The 25,309-nt window shown below is 35.6% G+C and overlaps 1 protein-coding gene across 4 annotated transcripts in view; it reads right to left on the bottom strand.

Moving 5' to 3' along the window:
- The window catches only part of KCNH7 (potassium voltage-gated channel subfamily H member 7), a 235,872-nt gene that overhangs the window by 82,333 nt on the left and 128,230 nt on the right, over positions 1 to 25,309 (bottom strand). For 3 of the 4 annotated variants that reach the window (XM_061343960.1, XM_061343968.1, XM_061343975.1), the window contains exons 3-4: positions 13,206 to 13,361; positions 3,841 to 3,873 (exon numbers count right to left, since the gene is read on the bottom strand). In XM_061343960.1, coding sequence (XP_061199944.1) covers positions 3,841 to 3,873; positions 13,206 to 13,361 — 189 coding nt within the window. The remainder of the gene's footprint in view (positions 1 to 3,840; positions 3,874 to 13,205; positions 13,362 to 25,309) is intronic. The other variant, XM_061343985.1, reaches the window with a different exon arrangement.

Genomic DNA, 25,309 nt, shown 5'->3' with positions numbered 1-25,309 from the left:
CTTCAGTATATAGATAATGAGCTACATGTCATGTTGGAAATTCAGCTCTCTCCTGCTGTACTGCAGCTAACGCTACCAGGAGGCCCATTCAGAATTTGTCTGGTTTATGTTACACTTCCTCGCTCAGTACAGTAATATTACAATTTGTCAAGATGAAAATGCATGGCCTTAGGCCTACTGTCCCAGTACATACTAGAAAAATAAGTGGAAGCTTTCCCGGCATACTGAGTATGGGGTAAAATCTTTCGTTTGAAAGTGGACAACCCCTGCTTTGTGTAGCTGTGATATCAGAGCAGATTTATTGTGGCTTACAATACTAAAACATTTTTGAGATGCAGCTAGCTATTTGCCATAAATATACAGATAATGTTACATTAAAATCCTTATGTTGTACTGAAGTTGGAGACTAGATTGCCAGGTTCTTCTTAGTGCTGAGTCAGAAATTTGTATAATAGTGGCTTGCTAAGAGCAATTGAGGAAAGTAGTTGAATCTGAGTCACAAATTCCAGGCTTATGTTCCACCTCCTCCTTTCAAACCCTGCTTCTCTGAATAAGTAATTTGCAAATGAGTTAATCTGTTAGCTTAATTTATTCTTTGTGATATCTCAGCTAACCTTAGAGTTTCTAAATAGTAGAACTCAGTCCAAAAATATACTGCAGATAGGAAAGGACACTTCTAAACTGTTTGCAGACATCGTTATCTCCAAAGTCCAAAGTTCAAATTGACTTTTCTTGCCTCCTGAAAGAGTTTTTTTTATTTCTGTTTCATTTTTGGGGAGATCAAAGGAGAGGATATTTATAATAAATAAAGTGTTTTGTTTAATAGTTTTGTGAAAAAAGTGTAGGAAAACCCCCATCCTTATAAGAAAAAATAATAACCTTGCTTTTCTGTAAGTATTGAAATGGGAAATGTTAACATTGATGGAAAATTGCAATTCTTAAACACTATATACCATCATACAGAATCCTGTAGGAGTGAAATAAATGACAGTTGAAGCCAGGACAGTTCAATGACCTTATCAACAGTTACAATCATGTTTGCAAATTTCCTGCCACATCAATACAAATTTCATTTTGAAAGTGGGGTATTCCAGTAAAACCATATAAGAAGATTTTTTTAGTAGCCCAATACATTTGCATGGCAAGTTAATCCACTATCTGTTCTGTGCAAGCATTCTGTAGCAAGGAAGGGAAATTATATTTCGTCTGAATATTGCCTTGCTACAGTGAAGGTACTGCTCAAACTTCTAGTGATGAAAAACGGATACTTACATACTAGACACAGTGGCAAAGTCAGAGAAACACCTACAACCAAGAGAGCGGTACTTTCACTACATTTTCTTTAGTATTTTTAGGACTACTGGTAGACGCTATGTGCTATCCCAATTCTGTTTCAGCCATGCCAACGTATATGGGATTCTTGATTTCCTGTCCTGACCACGCAGAAAGGTAGTCCTAAGAGACAGCAGCTGGGAAGTCATGATGGCTACTCAAAGAATTGTTCAGCCTTTTTTTTGTAGCATCTCTAGTAGCACTGTTACTTTCATGATGATGCAGAGAAGTACTCAGAAACCAGTATCTGAAGCTGCTTTCAGATAAGTCAAATCTATTAGACTGTCAAGCTTCTCTAGATTTAGAATTTCAAGAATCAAATGCACTCAAATGCACAAAAAGCTTGCAAAAGGTAAATTAAGTGAACTGTAGAAACTGTCATAACTGTTTCCTGGTATGACATGCCACCTGTTCTAGGCTGAAAATTAACCCAAACTCTGAGCTGCCTATGTGCCAGTACAACCTGTTAACCATGGTAGAATGTTGAAGAAAGTCAAGTCTTGGATAGTTTTATCACAGTGGATGACTGGTTTGGATATAATATGCAACACTACTAATTTTTTAGTATAAAACATTATTTTTTAAGTATATAAGATTAAAGAATACAACACATATATTCACAAAGATCAACTTATTCTAGGCAGAGGTAGATTTCCTTGACAAGGGCATGTAAAGCAGGTTGATTAGGGCAGACTGTCCTCCAAAGCATGGGTTAATTCAACAATACTTTTGTTATGAAACTTCCCCAAACAATGAGCAAAATTACATTCACAAAGGAGGCACGAGTCAGCTCTTTGCTGAAAGATTTTCTGACAACTGAATGTCTACTGTCAAGGAATTTCAGGAACTAGTTTATCAGAAATATAGACACAAGCAATTACTAAACTGCTGCTCAAAGACTTGGAAATACCATTTAACAGCTCATGCAGCAGAGTGATGGAAACAATTGCTTTTGAGAAATGGAATCCCTAAACGGTGACAGTCTAAAATAGCAGCAAATACTTGCATGTACGTTATGCAAACACTGAGACAAGTGATACTGCCTTATTTTCTGTCTGGGCTCAGCTGGTCTTAGGACAAAGAATTACAGCAAGGGCCAATTGCGGGTTTGGTTTTTTTTGAGTTCTTTTCCCCCAAATGGAGAGAGGCATATAGAAGCAGGTCATTTTCTTGCTTTGCAAGATTATGAAAATTATGATGTGGTTATGTAATAATCTTCATTTCTTCTCAGACAGGAAAAGGAAGGCATATCTAATTATTAACTTTGTAAGTTCAAATTTGTAATTCTCAGATACTGCATACACACTTTTTTTCTGAATCTTCTGGTATGGTTTAATTTTGGCACTTCAGTTTAGTTTTCTCTAAAATTTAAGGTTGCACTTGAGTTTTATCAGTAACAGCAATCTTCTTTGCTTTCCCTTATAAGTGAGAAAGTGGTTTTATCTCTGTGCTAGTGATGGCACATTTTTGTCGTAAGGCTATGCTTCTCCTAAGAGGAGAACAGCTAAGAGAACAATATGGTTCCAGATCCTCCTGTCTACACATAGGCCTCTGAGGCAGCCTGTCAAAACATGAAAGGAAGGGAATGAAGTCTAGGGCTAGAGGTAGGGCTATGCTGTGTGTGGTTAACCAGTGAATTTAGTCTGAACAACAGTCTCAAGGCCTCCCTCAAAAGACAGAATGGTTATATCCTTGGATGTTAATATGACCCTGTACATTTACTTGCCTGGTTTTCTTCCCATTTGTTGATAGAGATATTACTTCATTGACTCTTGTTTGTTATGTTAAGTTTATAGGAGTTACAGCGTTTTTGTGAAAAAGCCATAAGAAAAATAATTTTTGGTCCCTTTAGAAAGAGATTTCTTGCATTTTTATTTCTTAGACATAATCAAAAGTGGAAAAGAAGAAAAAGGGAAATAACTGTAATGAAATAAAATAGCAAGTATTACAACGAATATTATGCAAAAAAAATCGGGTATCTCAGTATTTTAGTCTTGCTGAGAATATGGTGGGTTTTTTGATACTTCAAAAAGAAGAATTCATTCCATCTATTAAAGCAAGTTCTCAAGAAATTCTCAACCCTTCATCACCTTGGTTGCCAGGCTTCATAGAATAAAAAAAAATATTGCCTTTGTCTGAGACACAAAACCTGGAGAAGATTTTTTTTTAACACTGAATTTGTATAACGGTACCAAATTCTGCAGTGTGTTGTCTCAGATTGATTGAATTTTTTTTTATGCTCTGTGTACAAGAACTTTCAGTGATAATAAGCTGAAAAGCAATACTACATTTGGATTTTATATGTCATATAATTATACTAAATTTAATAGTTTTGGTGTTATATCCATAGTTTTGCAGAAGTAAGTATTCAGAGAGTGGGAGCAAGAGCCATATTTTGACTTGCAGTCTTCTAGAGTTATATAAAATGTAATGAGATCTTGAAATAATAGAACCAGAACAAAGCAATAAAAGGACTTTAGTAGACAGAATTTTAGAAGATAGATTTACCTGAAGAAGAGCCACTTGAAAGGTTGTTACCATCTGAAATGCAATTAAACTAGATTTACAAAAAGCTTTAGCTTAAAAAGACACAGATTCAAAAAATAAACAGACTATTAAGAAAAGTTGGTAGAATATAAAATTTCCACACATTTTAGAGGCAAATTCAGGTAGTTTGAATTCATATACAATGTATGCGATCTGCACAAGGATTGTTCTAAAAGTACATTGCCTTTTTATTTGGCAAATTTAATAACTATTCCATTAAGAAGTACTTTTATAATTACCAAGTTTGTTGCATAGATCAATATATGTTTCCAATTACCGAGTTTTAAGGTTGGCTAATGTTTCAGGCAGAAAACTAAAGACGGTGTATCCAGACTAACTTGCTATTTCTCATGAAATGGAACCTCTTCCAATTTCTTAGTGATAATTTATTTGCTAGGAAATGCCAATTTTGTTTGGAAGAAACTTATTGAAAAGTTGAAGAATTCATAATCTCCTTAAGAAGAACAGACTATTCACTGACACTTGTTCAGAGTATGACATTAGAGAAGTTCCATGATCCTGGTAAGGCTCACATATTTCATGACTTTATGGGAAGAACTCAGACTATACATCTCTGCCAATTGCTTTCAGGTCTTTGAAATGCTCAAGTTGCCTGGGTGTTATGCTTTTTAATATAATCAAGTAATAATGGTAGGAATCTATGCCTGAGAAATGAGATGCTGTGGTAGTAAATCCCCTTATTTTTATCTATAGATCTATTTTGTTTGCTTGCCTTAAAATAATGTCTACTCCCTGTTCAGTAATATTTATAACAAAATGTACTCCTTATGACCAGTGTCCATCTGAAAGCTTCTTAAATCTATTTAATTATTTTTTTCTGCTTCCTATTAGAGTCCTCTTTGTCTAAGCTTGAGATAGCTTGATTGTTTTGATTTCTCCCTCTTCAAGGTTAAAATCTCTAACTCAATTTCCGAAGTGCACAGATGTGTTAAGTTCTCTGTGCTACTCCTTATTATGAATAATAAGAGACATATGACTCTCTCATCTGTCAGAGAATGATGTAAAACTCATTGCCTTTATACTTTCCTGAGGGCATGTATTATAATGCAGGATGACTTTCCAAAATCATTATCCTAGCCTTCAAGCTACCTCACAGAACGCACCTGTTTTAAATGTCCTGAAAAGAACTGGTGGATAAGAGACCTCTTAAAAATTAATAAAAATATAGGACTGGAAGAAATCTTCTGTATCTAGTTCAATCTAAGCCTCTTTATCATACTCACTTTTCATACTTGCTATGTATTTATTTAAACAGGAAAAGGAAAATTTTCAAGGTCTCTGAATAGCAAAAGTATTGCTAGTTTGTGTTCCTTATCCTGCTCAATGTGCACGAGTCAGCTCCACTGAACATGACTGAAAGCTCGGTCAATTCCTCTTTTGGGTTTGTAATCTCTTTAAGCAAAGATTGCCTTTTTTACTGAACGTTTGTACAAGATATAGTGCAGTAGCTCTGTGATCCTGGCTTGGAGAGGCTGAAATGCAAATAGCTAATTAAAGTGGTTGAACAGAATCCAGGGAGGCTTCCTTTCTAATCTGTGCCCCAACAGTAACCACCATGAGGAAACAGAAATATAGCCACTTGTATTTCTGTCTGTAAAATACGACTAATAGAATTCATTTATCTTAATGGCTGTTCTGTTAATTAGGCAGTTAGGTATTTGTGGAGCACTGAAGGTGAGACAGAAGTTCTGTCTTTTACTGGTAATTGCTTTTTTGGCTATATTCCTTTTCTAAGAGTTCAACACAGTCTCAGTTTATGTAGCATTCACAGTAATTTACCTTGCAGACAAATACACATGTTGACACTGGGGTTGTCAGGACTATTTTGCTGGTTGGCTAGATAGAAACCTTTGTCCTTCTGGACACAAATTTTCTTGACTAGCCCTCACTTATGATAAATTTGCTCCCTGTGGAGAGGCTAAAAATAAGACATTGAACAAATTTCTCATTATATTTTGGGCAAATTTAGGGGATTACTATTGCTTATACATGCCATGTTCTATGTGGCAACCTTGTATGCCTCAAACGATATACAGTATTTCATGACAACATTGTTTTCCAGATATGTTTAGAAAACAATATATGCTTGCCTCTCACTGAAGTGCTATGCTTACTTATATGGCAAAATGCTCTGCACAGAGGAAAGCAAATACTGTTTATTGAGTTAACTCTTTGAATTAAAGGCCTGATTTTCATTTCATATGTACTTGTTTTATTTGTAACTTCAGTGGATTCAGTGATCTCTAATCCTAAAATATAACTCCATTTCTAGGACCAGGAGAGAGGCAAACTTGTTAAAGTGTAAGCACCTTAAAAAATCTTACTGCTTGGAAGGTATTTAGCTATTTTAAGAATATTAGCCTGTTCGTTTTGTTTGAACCTTAACCAAAAAATACATGTTTATTGGGCGTATAACATCCTTTCATTCCTTTAGAGGAAAAGACCTGAGAAATTATTCCATAGTGTCTTTAATAGTCGCATAGATTTTTGAAGTGAGAAAATCATAAGACAATCCTCAAATATCCCTCTCTGGCAGAATGTAATTATATGCCTAATCAAAGAACTTTTGGGCTTTCTCCCATGAGATAATGAACACTGAGTTTGGGAACCAGTATTAGCTTATAGGTTAGTACTTCTAGCTAGTCATAATGTTTTGAAGTTAATTGAATAAAACCTTTGATAAAGTTGGCCCATCTGAGTTTAGCTATTTTAGCCTACATATTAATAGGAGTTCTGCTTCAGACAGGACTAGAGTAAATGCTAGAAAAAGCACTTATAGGTCAGTAAAAAACAGCAGTCTTTGAAGACAAATCAGAATTAAAGCTCTGAGAGATTTTTCTCATCTTCTGTATGTGTACATTAGAGCCCTACAAATGGTCTACTTTGACTAGAAAATTTGCAGTTACGTTCTTCATATTGCAGTCAGTATCCTCAAATCTACGACTTTCTGTCAGTGTAAAATGGCTGCTTATTTTCTCTGTGTTCATTTTGTGTTATGATTAATGTTGATATTTTACGGTTGCTAGCTTTACAGGCACAAAGTATTTGACAGCTCTAAAGAAGAGAATCAGGTGCCAAATATTAATTCATACCATTCATTCTGTAAATTTATGTAAAAATTCCTCATCAAATTAGTGGAGTAGATGAACATGTCAGATTGGAATGCTTGACAGATTTGGGAATAAAACTGAACACTTACATTCCCTTTCCTCAATAGATAATTTAAAAGCCGTATTTATATGCAGAAGTTATAGTAGCTTAACATCTTATAATAAAGAGTTTAATGAAGTCTGTACAACACATTGTACAGGAATTCTTATTTTATTTTGGTTGGCAACTGTTACTATATACAAATTTAAATTATAATTCAGTAGTGTTCACATAGTTTTTTGCTAAGCCGGCATAAAATCACTTCTCTTCTTAATTTAGTATTTTTCAGTGAGTCTAACAGGAAGGAGTTCTCTTTCTGTCTTGTTAGATATATATTATTTATGTATTATTTCAGTTGGAGTTAAACATTTTATACAACTTTGGCAAAATATTAGATTCATGAAAATTTATGAACAACAATTTTGGGAATAATTTTTTATCATCACAGTGACAATCAAGCAAATGTTAGTATCTTATCAGATGTGGCAGAGAACAGTCCATAAGAAGTGCTGCAATATGAGTAAAATCCATTTTTAGGGTTTATGTAGATTAAAACTTTTGATTTAAACACTTTAATGTGCTAAACAAAGATCATTCCACTTGAAAAACTGGTATTTCTGTCTCCAAGCATTTCACAGATGAAGTGAGGTGGGGTAAAGTTATTAAGTGTTTTCATCTTTGAATACAGAAGTTAATTACTGGAATTACAAAACATTTACATAATCTGAGAAAAGGCAGTGTAAAAAGTAAACTTATCAGAAAAGACTTAAAATAAGACCGAATAGAATCCTCATATCTGGAAATGAGACAAAATTTAGAAAGAGTTGATTGGATGATGAATGGACACCTGTAGCAGAAATTATTTTGTATAAATCTCACTTTAACTGCACATTGCACAAACACATCCTCATTGGAGAAGATGATGTTATCCAGGATGGAGTAAGTACTTACAGAAGACATTTCCTCATCTCTCTGAATATAAAGATGGAAGAGGCATAATATTAAACAGATTTAGTTAGAAGTTTAAATGAAAAGATACCACAAATGTCTGGGGATTTTTTTTCCCAAAAAGAGTTATATTTGAAAAAATGCTTCATTTGTTTTACTAGTAAAATGGCATACATTAAAAATTAGAATTGTGGGAAATCACAAAAGCAGTGAAACAGAAAAGAGTGAAAAATCAGTTGGCTGTGACTTAGTAGTTCTTTACAGATTTGGTGCATGCTAGGATTTTCCAAAATTTAGCTATTTGATTATAGTCAAACTAGTCACATTGCCATAGAGAACTGATGATAAATTCTTTCAGGGAAGAATAAATGGTACAAAAGGATCAACTGAAAGGATTTTTACATTCCTATTGTGAAGCCCATATCTTCACTTTTCACATTACTTTCTATTCAGCTTTTTGTTGTGCATAAGATAGGAGCTCTTAAGCACCAGACTAGAAAGAACTGTATTTATACTAAAATGTGGTCATTAAACTCCTGGCATTGGACTGTTTTGGTTTTTTTTTAATAACCTATTATTATCATAATCTGTCAAGTCCAATGCAGAATCAAAACCTAGCTGTGTTAGCCATCATAATGGCACATAAAAAGAAGACAGGCTTCCTGTCCTAAAGAGATTACAAACACTGTTTAAAGTGGCCTGTATCTAGTGGAGTGCCTCAAGGGTCAGTACTGGGATCAGTATTATTTAATATATTCATCAATGATTTAGATGAGGGAATTGAGTGTACTATCAGCAAGCTTGCTGATGACACTAAGCTGGGAGGAGTGGCTGACACGCCAGAAGGCTGTGCTGCCATCCAGTGAGACCTGGATAGGCTGGAGAGTTGGACAGGGAATAACTTGATGAAATGTAACAAGAGAAAGCATAGAGTCCTGCATCTGGGCAGGAACAACCCCAGGTTCCAGTATAGATTGGGGAATGACCTGTTAGAGAGAAGTGTAGGGGAGAGGGACCTGGGGGGTCCTAGTGGATGACAGGATGACCATGAGCCAACACTGTGCCCTTGTGGCCAAGAAGGCCAATGGCATCCTGGGGTGTATTAGAAGGGGGGTGGTTAGTAGGTCAAGAGAGGTCCTCCTTCCCCTCTACTCTGCCCTGGTGACACTGCATATGGAATATTGTGTCCAGTTCTGGGCCCCTCAGTTCAAGAAGGACAAGGACCTGCTAGAAAGAGTCCAGCACAGGGCAACTAAGATGATTAAGGGAGTGGAGCATCTCCCTTATGAGGAAAGACTGAGGGAGCTGGGTCTCTAAAGTTTGGAGGAGACTGAGGGGTGACCTTATTAGTGTATATAAATATATAAGGGAGTGTCACGAGGATGGAGCCAGGCTCTTCTCAGTGGCAAACAATGATAGGACAAGGGGTAATGGGTACAAACTGGAACACAAGAAGTTCCACTTAAACTTGAGAAGAAACTTCTTGTCAGTGAGGGTGACAGAACACTGGAACAGGCTGCCCAGGGAGGTTGTAGAGTCTCCTTCTCTGGAGACATTCAAAAACCGCCTGGACACGTTCCTGTGTAACCTTATCTAGGTGTTCCTGCTCCGGCAGGGGGATTGGACTAGATGATCTTTTGAGGTCCCTTCCAATCTCTAGCATACTGTGATACTGTGATCTGTCAGTATTCAGCTGGTAACTTTTTCATTTTCTGCCTATCCAGAACTATATGTTGTCTCTGAGCATAATTTAGCACATTTCAGTTGCTTTCTGTAGGTCTTTAATTTCTTCAGAGGGCCCTCAGACCTTTTACAGTATGGAATCCCTCTTGTCTGCTTAGAATGCCATGGACAGCATGAAATGCTTCTTTTCTTACACTGTGTTAGATTTAAGTCATGAGGAGCACTGTGGTAAGCAATGTTATTCAAAACTGTTTGCTACAGCTAGCAGTATGGATGCTTTTAAATAAAGGAAAGTTTTTTCAAAGTTACACTCAATAAATTTGATGTCAGCTCTTAATAAATCAGTTAGAGGAAGAATGACACAATGGAAGTGTTATCTTATTTTCTAGAGCCAGGAAAATAACTGTAATATTTTTGTTTCGTATGCACATTTTGGTCTTCCCTCCTGCAACCTGACTCAGTCATTTTTATTTGCTCTCATGTTGAAAACACACTTTAATATGAGAAAACTCTATCTGAGGAGCTCTGGAAGAAATTTCTCTTGATCTGTGTACTTTGGGGTTGTAGATGGTAATGTAATCTGAAATCATTTGTCTTCTGTCATTAGCTATTGCTTGGTTGTTTATCAGAGATGTATTGCATTTGTTATATGGCTGGTTCTCTCTATTTTTATCTGCTAAATTGGTGCTGGATTTGAAGTCATTTTATTTCTTTGCTTCTTCCCAACTTCTCCCATGAGCCAGTCCCCATCACTGTCCATTTTGTGTGTGATCCAATGAGAAAAGATCACCTGCTTTACCTGCTGATGAGTGTTCCAAGTAAAGTAAGATGAGGAAAAACTAACTTCCTCCTAGATGATCTGCTATTTGCCTTGTGGTGAGAACATGATTTAAAAAACTTGGTTTGCTGGTAAACAACATACCTTTTTTGTGACTTTTGTTGCTTATTGGTCTCTCTCTGCCTTTTCTAATTTTCAAGGCTTTTGTTTGATTGGTTGGTTGGGTTGTATTTGTAATTCAAATCTATCATTGGACTGTGTGCAATATCTTGCAGTTATTTCTGCATTTTTTGCACAGGCTGTCCTCTTTCTTGAGAATTCTCTCTGCCAAGAAGAATTCTGGGCTTTGTAGCATATTTTGTATAACCATTCTTCCCATCCTGCCCACACAACAGTCTGCTCTGAAACCACAAGCAACTAGGTAGGAGTAAGAGCAGCCATTTGCCTGCTCTAGTTTCTGCCAGTTTCTGGCATTTGGCTGTACCCACTAGCAGGAAAATGGTTTAAGTCACCTCTCTTTGCCTCCTTTTGCACCTTGATCCTTCTCTATTATGCACTGAGCTTGGAGCCCCAGCTATTCATTTTTCAAGGACTCTCAGCAAGGAAATCCTCTGTCTATGTCAGGCGCAAATACTGTAAACCAAGAGAGGATGTTCTGACTAAGTGCTTTTTTTTGCAGATGTCCTCTCTAGTGGCTTTTCACTTTAAAATACGGCAAGTGACAACACTTGAAAATGTACAGTGATGTTTCACATATCGCAGCTCTTTTTCAGGACACAAAGCTCTTCTCCCCCCAGTTGGTATTTTACCTTCTACTTTGTCAATAATAAAATAAACCATATTAAGCATGGAACAGCTGAACAATTTTTATTTTTTTTTTTAAACTAGGAAGTAAAATGATTAAAATTCACAAAATCATGGCATCCTGAAATAAAGAGAGTATGAGTGGGGTTTACTTGATACATTTTTTTATATTTTTTTTCTGATGCAATTTTATTATTTTTCTGATAATCCTTAGCGGATTTTTTTTCCCAATAACTTTACTAGAAAAATAAAAATGTGTTCTTTATATCTCAAGAAAAATTAAAAATACTGCTGTATTTGTTATTAAAAAATACGAATTAGAAAAACCCCAAACAAACCAACAATCCCCCCCCCTGCAAAACAGAATAAGAAAATGAAGCATAAAAGCACGAGATTTTAAATATGTATTGTAAAGAATGTTTGCAAAGGCTCTTTGAAATCATGTGGTATTTAGTGAACAATAATTATCTGCAGACTGCTAGTTTCCTGTAATGGGAATTTTCTTTTCCACAGTCTTGTATTGACTGCCATTGTAGGGTTATACAGACATAAGTGGAAGGACTTCGGCCCGTCTGGAGTGATTCAGTCAGAACTCTCCATGTTTAATGAAAACAATATTTTTCAGTATCCCAATTAGTCATAGAAATAAATGACAACTTTTTAAAAATGTGAATGATGGGGGGACTTTTACTTTATGTATTTTTTCAAAAGTTACAGAGTTTTGAATGAGATCCTGTGCGTTTTGTCCAGAAGATATAGTGCAGAATATCCAGATTATGAAGAATGGCAAAGTCTGCTTTCATCAGAAGGAACCTGGTAGTGGTGTTATATGCACAGCTACAGGCTTCCTCCTTATAGTCTTCTCAACATAAGTAGCAGGAAAAATAATATAGCATGTCATCACTTCAGGTAGCACAGCGCTTACATTGGGAAAATTTTCCCCTTGCTTCTTGCAGTGAAGATCCTACTGGTCTTTGTCTCCTATCTAGAGAAAGCTGTGTTGATATAACAATCAGCAAGTTAGGTTCCAGGTCCCTTTATCATACTAACATTAAAGATTGTTACATTGTGAAAAGGTATTTTCCAACTGTTTCTGAGCCAGCCAGGGGAGAGTGTTAATGCTCACCATGAGAGCATGGTGTGCTTTACTAAGAGCTTGTACAAATAGGGATACGTCCTGCGAAATCTTGTAGCGGGAGCAATTATGTGAGTACAGATGCAAAGCAGAAGGATCATGTGCTGTTTCTGCGCAAAGTGGAGGTCAGGAAAAGAGCACACATTCTGCAGATAGTGTGACAGAAAGCTGCACAGTGTATCTGTGTAAGAAGTCGACTTTGTTTTGTGCAGAGTTTTCTGATTCTGGCAATACTTAATGTTCCAGAGTAAAACTGAAACAAAAGCCTTTTCTGTATAACTGAAAACCCCCACATCCTTCAAGCCAATTTAAATACTTCAATTTGGTAAAATCAGAATGTTTAATTATGTTTTAACTCAGTTTTCCACATGATTTATATTTTCTGGTCTTTTTTATCACAAACTCCACCAACTATTTTTAATCAGAAAGGAAGATAGAAATATTCAATTCTGAATAAGCTAAGGTGGAATAGTTGGGCAGTATCATAATGATTTTTTTTTTCAATTTTCCATTCGTAATAATTTTTGTCAAGGGTAATGTATTTCTCTGAAATGTTTTAATGATTTTACATTTCCTAGTAGTACTCACAAGATCTGTGCTGTTAGTGCTACCAAAGTTTTGCTAGATTATCTTGCCAACATTACATCAGGTTTGCTATATTTAACTCATTATTGTTTTGAATTCTACCTTAAATGAATCAGGCAATGTGAACTGCAAAATTTCTCTGGTACCATTATTGCCCAGGTTAATTACTGGCCCAGCTAAGATTACAGGTAAGCAGAAAACTGACAACTTCTAAAAACTTACGATTTACAAGTTTGGATGGCAATATTGGCTTGCACTTCTCAGGAGATACCACATTCTCTTCATCTGTAACATACTCAAAGTTAATAATAAACATCATTGCTACTCCCTCTTGATTTTTCACTGGAATTATGTGGGTGTTGCAAATGAAGGTAGATCCTGCAAATGAAGAAAAAAAATACATAAATGAAAGAAAACTTCACCATTTTTTTTCACTCCAGTAATTCCAGTTACACCAACAGATAGTGAATATTTCTTTAAATTTATTAATTGAACATGACACACACTATAATTTAAACAGGAATATTTTCATAGAAATAAAAACATCTTTTGATAATTTATTAGATTATTAGCTCTTCTAAAAGAATTTCTCCTTTAAAATATCAATTTTACTTTTTGTTTTTTATTCACTGGGAGTATCTAGATAGATAGACAAACTTGTGATCTGAGACATTTAGCACCAAAAGTAGCAATGCAAGCACTGTTCCAAACACAACACTAGTGAAGAAAGCAGAACCCCATTCTTCTAAATGTCACACATTCTTCAAGCTTTTTATTCTATTACAACAGGATGAATCATGCATTAAATATTTATGGGTGTAAATATATCACTATCCTTATTTTAACCCTCAACACTCTTTATTCTCTTTCAGGGGCTGTATAATGTTTTGGTTTTTGTTAAAAGTTCTATTTCTCATCTGATCCCATGGGCTTTTATATTCTCTCAGAAAAGACTTCTACACTGTGGTAACAATTCTCAATAATCTTCAGAAGTATTTGACTCAACTGCTATGCACAATTTGAATTATGAATTTAAAGGTACCCTAGTTTTCATATATATGGAGCATACCCAAGTTACACTGAAACGAAGAGAAAGTGTAATTTCTCAACACCTCTGTACTCAGGGTGTTCTTGTTCAAATGCCTAATTAGAGATTTAAAAATTCTTTATGTTAATTCTTCCAGTATAATTCTTAAGAAGTTTAATTTGACAGAGTCATTAGTTTTGATTTAATTCCTTCTATTAACCTAACAGAACATAGTGGTTCCAAAAATAATGTGAATGCTGTAAGCAATACAATAATGTGCTAAAAGCTTCATGCAAACACAACCGTGAGATAATGTATTTCCATGATAACTAGGGACTGGTTTAATGCACATCATCTGCAATTTATGCATTCAAATGCAGTAATCACTGAAACTTGACAGGCTGTGCAATTTGAAAAAAACAGATCCTGGTCTGGGTTACACAAGATTTCTTTTTTTTTTTTTTTTTTTTTTCCTTTTTTCTTGTTGAGGAGAGAGATAGTAAAGATTTATATCATTATAACCAAGGTCGGATTCTGGCTCCTCATATTTAATACAGTGTTTACTATAATGTAGTATATGTGCCACTTTGAGCTATGTATAAAATTGACATGCTAGCCTTTCAAGTTTTGCAGCTGTACCTTCAATCCATTTAATAAAACAGTTAAGCTGTGGCACTTGCCACAGTTGCCATGGTTACAAGCTCAATGACTTTAGTAAACAGAAAATAAGCAATTTAAGACTGTTCCATTAGAGCTAAAAATAGAAGTGCTGCAGGCCAAGCTTTGCAACATAGACTGCTTAAACAGAGGGTCTGAAAAGAATTTAGAAATAATCTTTGCGGTCTTAGCTAACTTATAAAAATACATTTTTAGTTTAAACAGTCAAAATTATATTTATTGATCTGTTTGGAAGGAAATACTATCTTATGATATAGGTTATGTTTTGAAATGCAGATTTATAGGTTGAGGAGATATCCCTGAAATACAAAGGACTGGAAGTGGAGCTACACTGTGGCACACCTTGCTTTGAAGAACACTGGACTCTAGCAGACCAAATATTTATTTGTTTTTGCAAATGAGGATGACAAGGGCTTCGTTAAAAACTTTCCTGCTTTTTTTCCGCTTTTGAAATGCTTCCCACAGTGCTAAGCAATGACACTATCCCCAGTTTATGTAGAACATTCCTCCCTCAAGTATTTGCAAACCTCTTTTGTACTGGAGCTACGGATTCACGTCTCTGGGGAGATGCAGAAGCTGTTTGTCAGTCTACAGCTTAAGAAGAGGGCAAAAAGAGCACAGGGTTAAAAATTTAAGCTGGATATAGAAATATTTTGGGAACAAAAAAAAGGAAAGATTCATATCTGGTATAATTCAGCAGAGTTCCTTTGAAGACCAATTACACCAGCATGCTAATGAATGAATCCAGTCTAGTTCATCAACCTGAAGTTTTTCCAAGACATCTAGAGTTTTTAAGAGGCACAGAATATTTACTTTGTGTGAATTACTGGAATTGGAATTCCACAATTAATCAAAATACAATGCTTGTCATAGTCACTGTTGGTGTTTGTCTTCAGTACAGACACTGTTATCTACTATCCATTTATCAGTATTTATCTCTATGGAAATGGCAATAAAGAAACACAAAATACAAAATAACAAGGAAGATCTTAGGTTGACTGAAAAATAAGATTTGGATGCAAAGAAAGAATACTAGCAAATTCAAAGGATATGCTCAGAGTTGTAGTTGATGGCAATAAATATTAACAAGTAGGTAGTATATAAATAATCTTATCTGGTATTTACACTCTGGCATTCCACTGCTATTCATTGCACACAGCATGTTTTCCCTGTTCTGTCTCTACACTGAGTATTTTGAGAGTAAGGAATGCTTCTGATGAGAAATGAAAATTGTAATGATGTTTCTGGAATTCGCATTTCTCGAGTAATGGAACAGGGCAAGTGGATGATATAAACAGAATAAGTATACCTTTATAATTAATAGATTCAATATCCAGGAATATATCTGGATTTTCTAAAGACTGCCATTGAGAAATAGTATTGAAATACACCTGTTGTGCTCTCTTGTTATCATCATTGGAGATGATAAAGAGAAAAGCTGGATATTTTCTTGTCAGCTGGAATTCTGTGGTTATAAGGGATTGTTTTCTTTTGGCTCTGCCATTTTAAAGCCTACTATTTCATCTAGTTAAATAAGTGGCAAAACATCCATATGTGAAGAAAAGATTCTGGTCCCCTAAATGCTGTCCAGTCATGATGTATGTTTCTATAGCTATGCATTCAACAGTGTGATTTTCACAAGACCAGACAGGCCAGTGTGAAACAAATAACCACCAAAATGCATACGTAAGTGTCAATACATTTTTAAGAAATAAAGATTTAAGATATGTTAGTGTTATATAAGGATATATTGCACCATTTGGCAATTCTGGTGAAGGAAAGCCTATTTAAATATCTGGTTGCATAGTGTTTAAAGTTGACTTGCTTCATGAAAGCAGTACAAAGTAGGCACATCAAACCCAGTCAATCTGGTTCATTCTGGTTCTATTCACCTTTCCAGTGATTTTTTTATAGAAGATTTTAGGAAAGATTTTTATCAGGCTGTATCTTCTAGATACAACTTTAGTAATTTATTTGAATTGCAATGGCTTCCTTTATAAGCAATTGGGAGAGGGAAATACAATTAATACAACAGTAGAGGCATTCCAAATTAAGGATCCTCCATTCCTGTATAAAAAATTCTGACAAGAAAACTTTGAGAAATGACACATCCCAAGCAACTAGTTTGATTCAGCTCTGCTGGGAACAAAATTTTCACAGGCCATTACATATGCCAAGCTCAAAGGATCTCTGAAAATGAGACAGTGTGGCATTTAGGCAATTGTCCTAATTCTGCAGAAGCCCCACGTTTCACACAATGGAGATCCTTAAAAATCCACCATGGTTCTACAGGATGGCTCTGCAGCCCTGTTGCCCTGAATGAGTCTGACAGTTACTATCTGCATTTCACAATTAAAAGATTCAGACTTCCCTACCTTAGTCCAAATTTAAGGACTGCCTTCACTGGGACTGAGACTGGTTCCAACATATTTTGGAGCCAATCTTGGCTCCCTGCACCAAAGCATTTATGAATTCTCAGCTACTTTTTGTTACCAGAGCTGCTGTGGACAACTGACTAAGGCTATATAAAGACGACGAGTATGTCCTCTGTGAGCATATATAGAGTTCTGGATAGGTTGACTTTATGCTAGAGTTTTCTAGGATTATGATAATTTTTTACTGCTGCAACTTACAAATAGAACAGTGTAGGTATCTTTACAATCTATAGGCACTTTTTTTTGTATAAGATTGAGGGGGAGAAGGAATAAACCAAAACAGAACAAAAAGAAGAGCCAACAAGAGCTTGCCTACTACAAGATCAAAGACAGTTAAAAATTAGAGACAGAGGTGCTGTACCTGTTTCCAGAGCCAAGCAGTCCTGTTCTCCCTGTTCTCTCTGTCTAAATTCAGATCTGAATGAGACACTTCTGCAATATGACAACTTTATAATAATACAGGGACAAGAGAAGGAAGCTGGGTGTTCTTTGCACTTTTATTAAATAATCAGCATGTTTATTCTGGAAATAATTACCCTCTGCTTCCCCCAGTATAATTCATATTTTGCCATCAAAATGAATGCTCAAAATCCCTTCTCTCAGAGGCATAGATTTAGAACATATTAATCACAAACACAGAGTTTATACCTTACATTTTAAATTAAAATCTTAAACTATTAATTATATTAGAAATGCAACTAAATACATTTCATATTAAATTGTGCACTAAGCTTAGTATTCTATCAGTATTTTACTGAAGAGGAGCACAGAGAAGTCTGCATAGTTGACATATTTTTAGTAATGTGAAATATGCATTGTTTTCATAGATTAGTTACTCTGACATGATTACAGTCTCATCAGTTATACTAAGTAGAAACTTAACATTTCTCTGTTAAGAAAGTGCTGACTTCCATAAATACAAAGAACATCATGTAATAAAATGTAACCAATGGAATTTTATTACTATCTTGTGTTCATATTTACAGCTTTATTTGTCCTTTCATCACAGCAGTGCTCCATGGGATTTCCCAATGTTAATAAGAAGTTCTTTGGGGAAAGCAAAGAGAGATAATCTGAGGGAGAATTAATGTATAAGGTCAGAAGACTTTCTCTGACTTTGCCCATTCTTCATGGAGGCTTCGGGATGAAAAGCGAAGGCATGGCTTTCTGCTAACTCTTTAACTCCCCAAATTCAATATTTCTCCCTAATGGACAAAAAAGGCATCTCTCTGTACTACTTCCAGACTGGGGCAGGTCTCAGAAAGCTGATTGCTCTGTTTATTCAGGTCCAGGGCAATTCTTGTCCAGGAAGAAAGTAAAGGGAATTTAATGAAATTGAATGTATGCTCTGGTCTTGGGAAAAGAAAGACTGTCCTGCTTGTCAGACATTCAGGAAGGCTGAGGCTGTGGGTTTTGCCCACCATGCTCAGTATGGCAAATGCAAGTAATAACAAGCCCCTTACTAGCATATGAAATGCTGATAACTCAAATCTTGTTTCCTGGTCAAATTGCTGCTTATAATCTATTTTGTTACCAAATGCCAGCAGATAAAGGACACAGACATGCTCCTCATATGGACCTATGTAGTAGTGTCACAGGGACTGCATGGTAGATGAATTGGGTAGAAAGCAAGACGGGAAGTGGGATACAAAATCTTGTGAAATAAAGCTCTGTCTGGCACACTGCTAAGACTTTTGTGTTCTTGATATGCCCTAAAGAAAAGCAGGATACCCTTACTTGAGGCAGCTACATGTGTGATCTTCTGAAATTGTGACCTTATTCCCTGTTGCTCCAAATCTACTTTCAGCCAAACTTTAAGAAATGGAAGCAAACTGAAACTTTTTGTCTACATGCTGTCAAGATTCTGGTAACAAATGGGTTAAAAACTTGTTTTAGCAAGCAAGTGCTCTCATCAACTGTCAATGGTACAGAAGAATGACACCTGAAAACAACTAGTTGCAATTTACTAATGAGACTAGCAAAAGCAAAGCATCTTGTACCCTTGAAGGGTTATAAACAAGGAAAAGGAAATTAGAAGAAAAGCAGTAACCAGTGAATATTTGCTCTGCCTTGTGGATTTCTGTGACTTACCACCGAAGAAAGTCATGCTCAAAATGCAGAAGCCTATTTACCTCTGGTTTGAGGTCCACTCTAAGCAAACAGGGTACTTATTGAGCTTTTGTTGACATTCAGGGACAGTTGCACTGGGGATGTGTATTGAATATTCAAGCGAAAGCCAGTTTGTCAAATATTGAGGGATGAGGTGTGTCATGATGTGGGGATTCAACATAACTAATCAAGGGCTGAAAATCTATTCATTTATGTTTCTATTCAAGCATAAGCCAGGAAAAATGCAGCATGTCACAAGGAATCTTGTTTACAGTGTACTTACTGGAAAGGTTCGCTTTCTTTCTCAAATCATACTAAGACCTCTACTCCTGTAGTGTCAGGTTGAGAATAGTCATGCAAAAATCCTTCAGAATTTCACATGATGTTGAAGGGCTCCAAATGCCTTTGCAAGACCATTTCTGTATCAATGAAAACTATTTACTATCATATTTTTACAACTTAGCTTGTCTGTTTATATAATGAGTGGAAGAGTGACTGAATCTGCCCTGAGAAAATTTCCCAGCCTTTAGTGATGTAGAATCAGATCATTGGTGATAGATACCACCTAGTTACTTGCTCAATTCAGTAACAACCCTACAAAAGAAATATCAGACAAATATTTTTGTCTGGTTATATCTGCAGCTGTTTGTATCTTTGCACTCAATGTCATTTATTCAGCTCTGCGGAGATATCTGACCTGTAAAGACCCTATTCTCTCATGAGACCTCACTTGGAGTATTGTGTACAATTCTGGTGTCCTCAACATAAAAAAGACATGGAGCTGTTGGAACAAGTCCAGAGGAGAGCCACGAGGATGATGAGGGGGCTGGAGAACTTCCCATATGAGGACAGGCTGAGAAAGTTGGGGGTGTGCATGGAGATCTCATAGCAGCCTTCCAGTATCTGAAGGGGGCCTATAAGGATGCTGGGGAGGGACTCTTCATCAGGGACTGTAGTGACAGGACAAGGGGTAACAAGTTCAAACTTAAACAGGGGAAGTTTAGATTGGATCTAAGGAGGACGTTCTTTACTGTAAGGGTGGTGAGGCACTGGAATGGGTTGCCCAAGGAAGTTGTGAATGCTCCATCCCTGGCGATGTGCAAGTCCGGGTTGGACAGAGACTGGAGTGACATGGTTTAGTGTGAGGTGTCCCTGCCCCTGGTAGGAGGGTTGGAACTGGATGATCTTAAGGTCCTTTCCAACTACTCTATGATTCTATGATTCTATTCAAATTTTGTCAGAACTTTGTCTCTAAAGGAAAGAATTATCCTTGGATGTTCCTTTCCTCCCCGTTCCCCATTTGTTATGTAGCTGCACACACTACTTCATACTAGTGTTCTTTTCCTCATCTCTAAACATTGTAATTTAATACCTTACAATGATTACATCACGCTTATAAATCATACCTTAGTATCAGCAACAATTTTAGTGACAGAATGAATATCTATTTGAAATGGAGGGTGGAGTGAAATGTCAAAGGGAACAGGTACCACTAATCACTGTAAGCTCCCTAATAAATATCAGCCAAATATATTCTTGTCTCTACCCATCCTCCTTAAAGATAGATATTCAATTGAAAAGGGATATAATACATTTCAACCTGCCCTCTATTTTTAGTTGTTCTCTGCAATGAATCTTTTAAAAGAAACAGTCATACTGATACATGTTCAGTATGTTTAATGGGAAGCTTGTGAATTCCCCATTCTTGCCACACAAGGTAGCTCATTTTCAGTCAGATGGAACTGGAAAATGGTAACATAAAGCCATGGCTCAGAAAAAGATAAAAAGAATTTTACAATGTTCTGTGTGGATACTAGACAACTTTAAAAATGTGTGACTTATCTACTAATACAATTGTGAAACTAGGATCAAGAGTTTCTAGAAAAAGTGATTTTCCTACATTGCACAAGTTATTCCTGTGATCCTGTGAGTCAAAATTAATATTTTGAAATGTTCATTTCACTGACTATATATATATATATATATATATAATTAATTTTCATGACTGGCAGTGAATAGAAAATTCATTGTTCAGCTGCACAGCATACTTGAGCTGAGGACATATTAAAATAACAACTTTTTGTTAAGTACTAAAATGAAGGTATATTCGACTAGTTTATGCCTGTTAACAAAGGAGAAATCAGAATGCAACGCCATAAACCACAGAACTCAATATTTGACAGTAGACAATAAAAAAAAATTACTGATGTCCAATGTCATTGTTCAATGTCATTGGACAATGATCAGTACCACCTGAGAAAGATCAGTTATGAAATATCAGATGCTTCTCTGAAGTTGAAGAGGTAGGTCAGAACAAATGAAATAACTTAGCCCAAGTAATAATAATGAAGCACTGTGAAAATGAGTTTGTTATAGTATGTTTTCAGTTGTATCAACAGAACTTTATATATTAGTTTAAGTAATTTTAATTTATTTTTCAGTCTGTGTCAAGACAGAAAATTTTTAATTAGGAAAGGTCATAGCAGTAGAGTTTACATTAATTGAGTGGAATCACATGTAATTAGAATAGTTTTGAAAACAACTGGATTTCGTTGTGAAAATGCTTTGACTTTTTTCATTCACGTTTTCATTAAGCTTATTTATAGTGTAGCATCAGCAGATAACAGATGTGTAGCTCAAGGTGAGAAACAATGATAAGAAAGATTCTTGCACATTTTTTTAACAGAAAAATAAAGTAGAGAGCTTTGGTGTCTGTTTACAAAAAGTATGTGATGATTTTAGTTAAGGTTAATTATACCTTAAAGAAAAAATATTTACAGAAAACAACTAGCTGACAAATAATGGTTCTGCTTACTTATATTTCAGCTAGTTGGCTAAGAGTTAACATGCATTTAACTGTATGTGCTAAAATTGAAGGTGTCTTTTTTTCTTTACTTTTTCCCTCATTCTTTCTTTCTTTATATTTTTCCCCCTTCCCCCCACCCCCCCCACCCCCCCTCACTATTCTTTTCTAAACTCTCATTAGAAGCTATGCATCTGGGCATTAAACTAAGAAGTGTCTTACTATGTTCATGAGAAGAGGGATCTCAGGTTTGCTGCAGATTGTCCATCTTGCAGAAAAAGTGCAGATTAAGATGGTTTTGTGGAAGTAACCTCAATTATTTCTCCAAATTAAACTACATAAATTATTGTAAGAACTAACTGAATAGCTTTGCAAAGCAGAATGGAAGGGGGGGGGGGGGGAAGGAAAAAAAAACAGCCAGAACTCCATTTCAGTAATTTGTTTCATTTCTCCAAGGTATTCGTCCAGTATATACTATGAAGGAAAAGAATGATCCAGATTCTGTTCTCACTCAAACTGTCATTTTAAGGAGAGTAAGTTCTTTTGATACAGTTTTTAATAGATATCAAAAAGAAGAAGGCATTAAATGACCGTAAAGTTTGAAGGGTGATATAGAAAAACAGATCAACAGCAAGTCCCCTGAGGCAAAAGAGAAATGCTGTCATTGCTGCAAACTTTCACAAGTGCAGTTTGCATCCTGCTCCATTGGCCAAGTGGAAAGAGTATCATTTTCTAAATATTGATTCCTTTCTCATGGCAATCACACCCTTGAAACTCATAGAAACATATTCTTCCTAATGGTTTATAAAATAATTGATCATGAGCAGTTAGAAATGCACAAAGCCCAAACCTGTAGGAAAGAAATATTAAGTAATCATATACAATGTGAGATGTAAAGTCATAATGTGTGCATTATAGTACTTAATTGTAATCTAGTAAAGTGTATGTGAAGGGAGAGAACAGACAGAAAATGAGAGACTCTTGTTGCATGCAAGAGCTGTTGTGAGGTCTTGTTAACAAAAATAGTGATCTGAAACCCTCATCAATCAGAAAGTGAATCCTGAAAGCTGATGGGACTAGTCAAGCTACTGGGATCCTAAAACAAATGGATGAAACCTCTGAGGACAAACAAAGTAGTTAAACGAGACATGGCATTCTGGAGTTCTTGATAACACAAAATTGTGGGATTTTGAATGCATATTAACAAATGTGGTGGGAGGTCTATATGGTGGAGTTTTGTCAAACTCACTGGTAAAAGGTGAAATTTTTGTAAAAAAAAAAGCTTTCTAATGTAAAGTTTCCATGTCCAACATGATGTATTTTTAATTTAAGATATCATTAGAATTGATAAATATGAATAACATCCTGGACTAGAAGTTTGTGACTGCCCTAGAAGTGATTTTCATGACTGCCCTGTAGGTGATTTTTGTGACCTAATTGCAGTCACTGTAGAAAAGCAAAGCACGTTCTCCAGCAGTAAAATGGTGATTCTTCTAAATGGATCATTTTCTATGGCTGAGAAAAATGGAAGTGGAAATAATTGGGAGGAGTAATCAGACAAATATATGAATGAAAAATCTGAATTCTTGAAATGTTGGCTAATAAAAAAAAGTAATAATTCAAAGATTCTGGAAATCTTAACTGCAAGTCCATCTGCACTGAATGCAAAAGTAAAGGTAACAAATAGCAACTAACAGGCCTATAGTGAATGGAGAAAGGAGAAAGTAAATACACATCTGTGGAAACTGAGAGATGTGAAATACAGGAAGTTAACAGAAGAATGTGACAACACCAGGGCAAGAGCAAGGAGAGTAAGTAGGTATGTAACTACATTAAGCAAAAAATAATTCCAATAATGGTAAGAGTCCATAAAAATCCCAATAACGAAAGTTCTAGTAAAATTGTTAATAAATATATGATAATGATTATGCAACAACCAGATAGATCCTTTAGGAAATATTTCTAAAATGTGGTAAGTCTTTGCTAGATCTAAAATATCAGTAAACTTATAAAAATTGTAACCAAAGGTCTCAGCCTACAACTTAGCAGTCTACAGCTCTGATGTAACCTCCAAACAAATCTTGCTGGGCAAAGTCCCAGAAAGTTGGAACAAAGCTAATACTGCGCAAGCATTCATAAAAGGGATAATAGTGGTTGAAATGACTGTATGGCAGTGAGTCTGGTATCAGTTCTAAGCAAAAGAATGAAACTTATGTTAGATTAATTTAATAAAGAATACCTGACAAGAATATAATTAATGTCATTCAGTAGACATTATTAATGGAAAAGAAATCTGATTAATCATATTCTTTGTATAAAAACAACCAAGTAAGCATCATAGACACATGCTTTTGCAATGTATTCTATTGATTGTTATACAATATTCTAGTAAAGTAATAGCACTGTATTTATGAAATGCTCATTACACAGTTTACAAACCAAGAGCTTCTAAAATGTCATTAATGGAGGATCACAATTCAATGCCAGTTGCTAGTGTAAGTCCACAGAAATGACCAGAATAGCATTAATTTGTTTTGAAAAGGTCTGGAAAAAATATAAAATAACTTCTATGTATGGATGCTTCAAAAGCTTGTGAATGGCTAATGACATGGTAATGAGTGAAAATAGAAGAATTTGGGTTCTTCTGTAAGTGGGAAATTAAATGAAAAAAAAAAAAAGCATTCAGAAATGGTAAATTTTATCATACAGTTATAGAACCAGGGCACACAGGCCGAAACTATAAAAATAGGTAGCTATATCGTGGGATACTGTCTCTGTCTCACAAAATCATTACCACAAAAGAAATAATAGTTTAATATGTAAAAATGGCAAGCAAAGCCTCCATAAGTAGGTAGAATTAAGAAGTCATCCTTTCCCTATGTATATATAGCACTGCTGAGACTAAAACTGGATTAATGCATGTGTTTTCTGGCATCTGAATTCTTAAAGGACATTGAAAAATTGGAGAGGGCACAAAAAAAAGAGCAAAGGAATAGCATTCTTCATAAAATTCCTTTGGTGTGAATCTGAAAGATGTCAGTCTTTGTTATTTAGTGAAAAGTAGTTTGGGAAGTGACTTGCACAGCAATCAGTAACTTTGTGGAAAGTGCTGAATACTAAGGGGCTGTTGAGTCTAGTAGAAAAAACTTAAATGTTTAGAAGTTGAAAGAGATAATTCAAGCTGTATCCTCTGGAATGAACCATCAGAGGAGGAAGTAGTTCTCCCTTTCTTTATGTTTTTAGATAAAGACTGGAAGCAACAAACGAGTCCTTT

The sequence above is a fragment of the Neopsephotus bourkii genome, unplaced genomic scaffold (assembly GCF_033783945.1).
Source record: "Neopsephotus bourkii isolate Nb327-2 ecotype Australia unplaced genomic scaffold, CSIRO-AGI_Nbou_v1 NB_196, whole genome shotgun sequence".
NCBI lineage: Eukaryota > Metazoa > Chordata > Aves > Psittaciformes > Psittacidae > Neopsephotus > Neopsephotus bourkii.
Note: the sequence above shows the minus strand (reverse complement) of the source record. Positions and strands in the feature narration are given on the sequence as shown.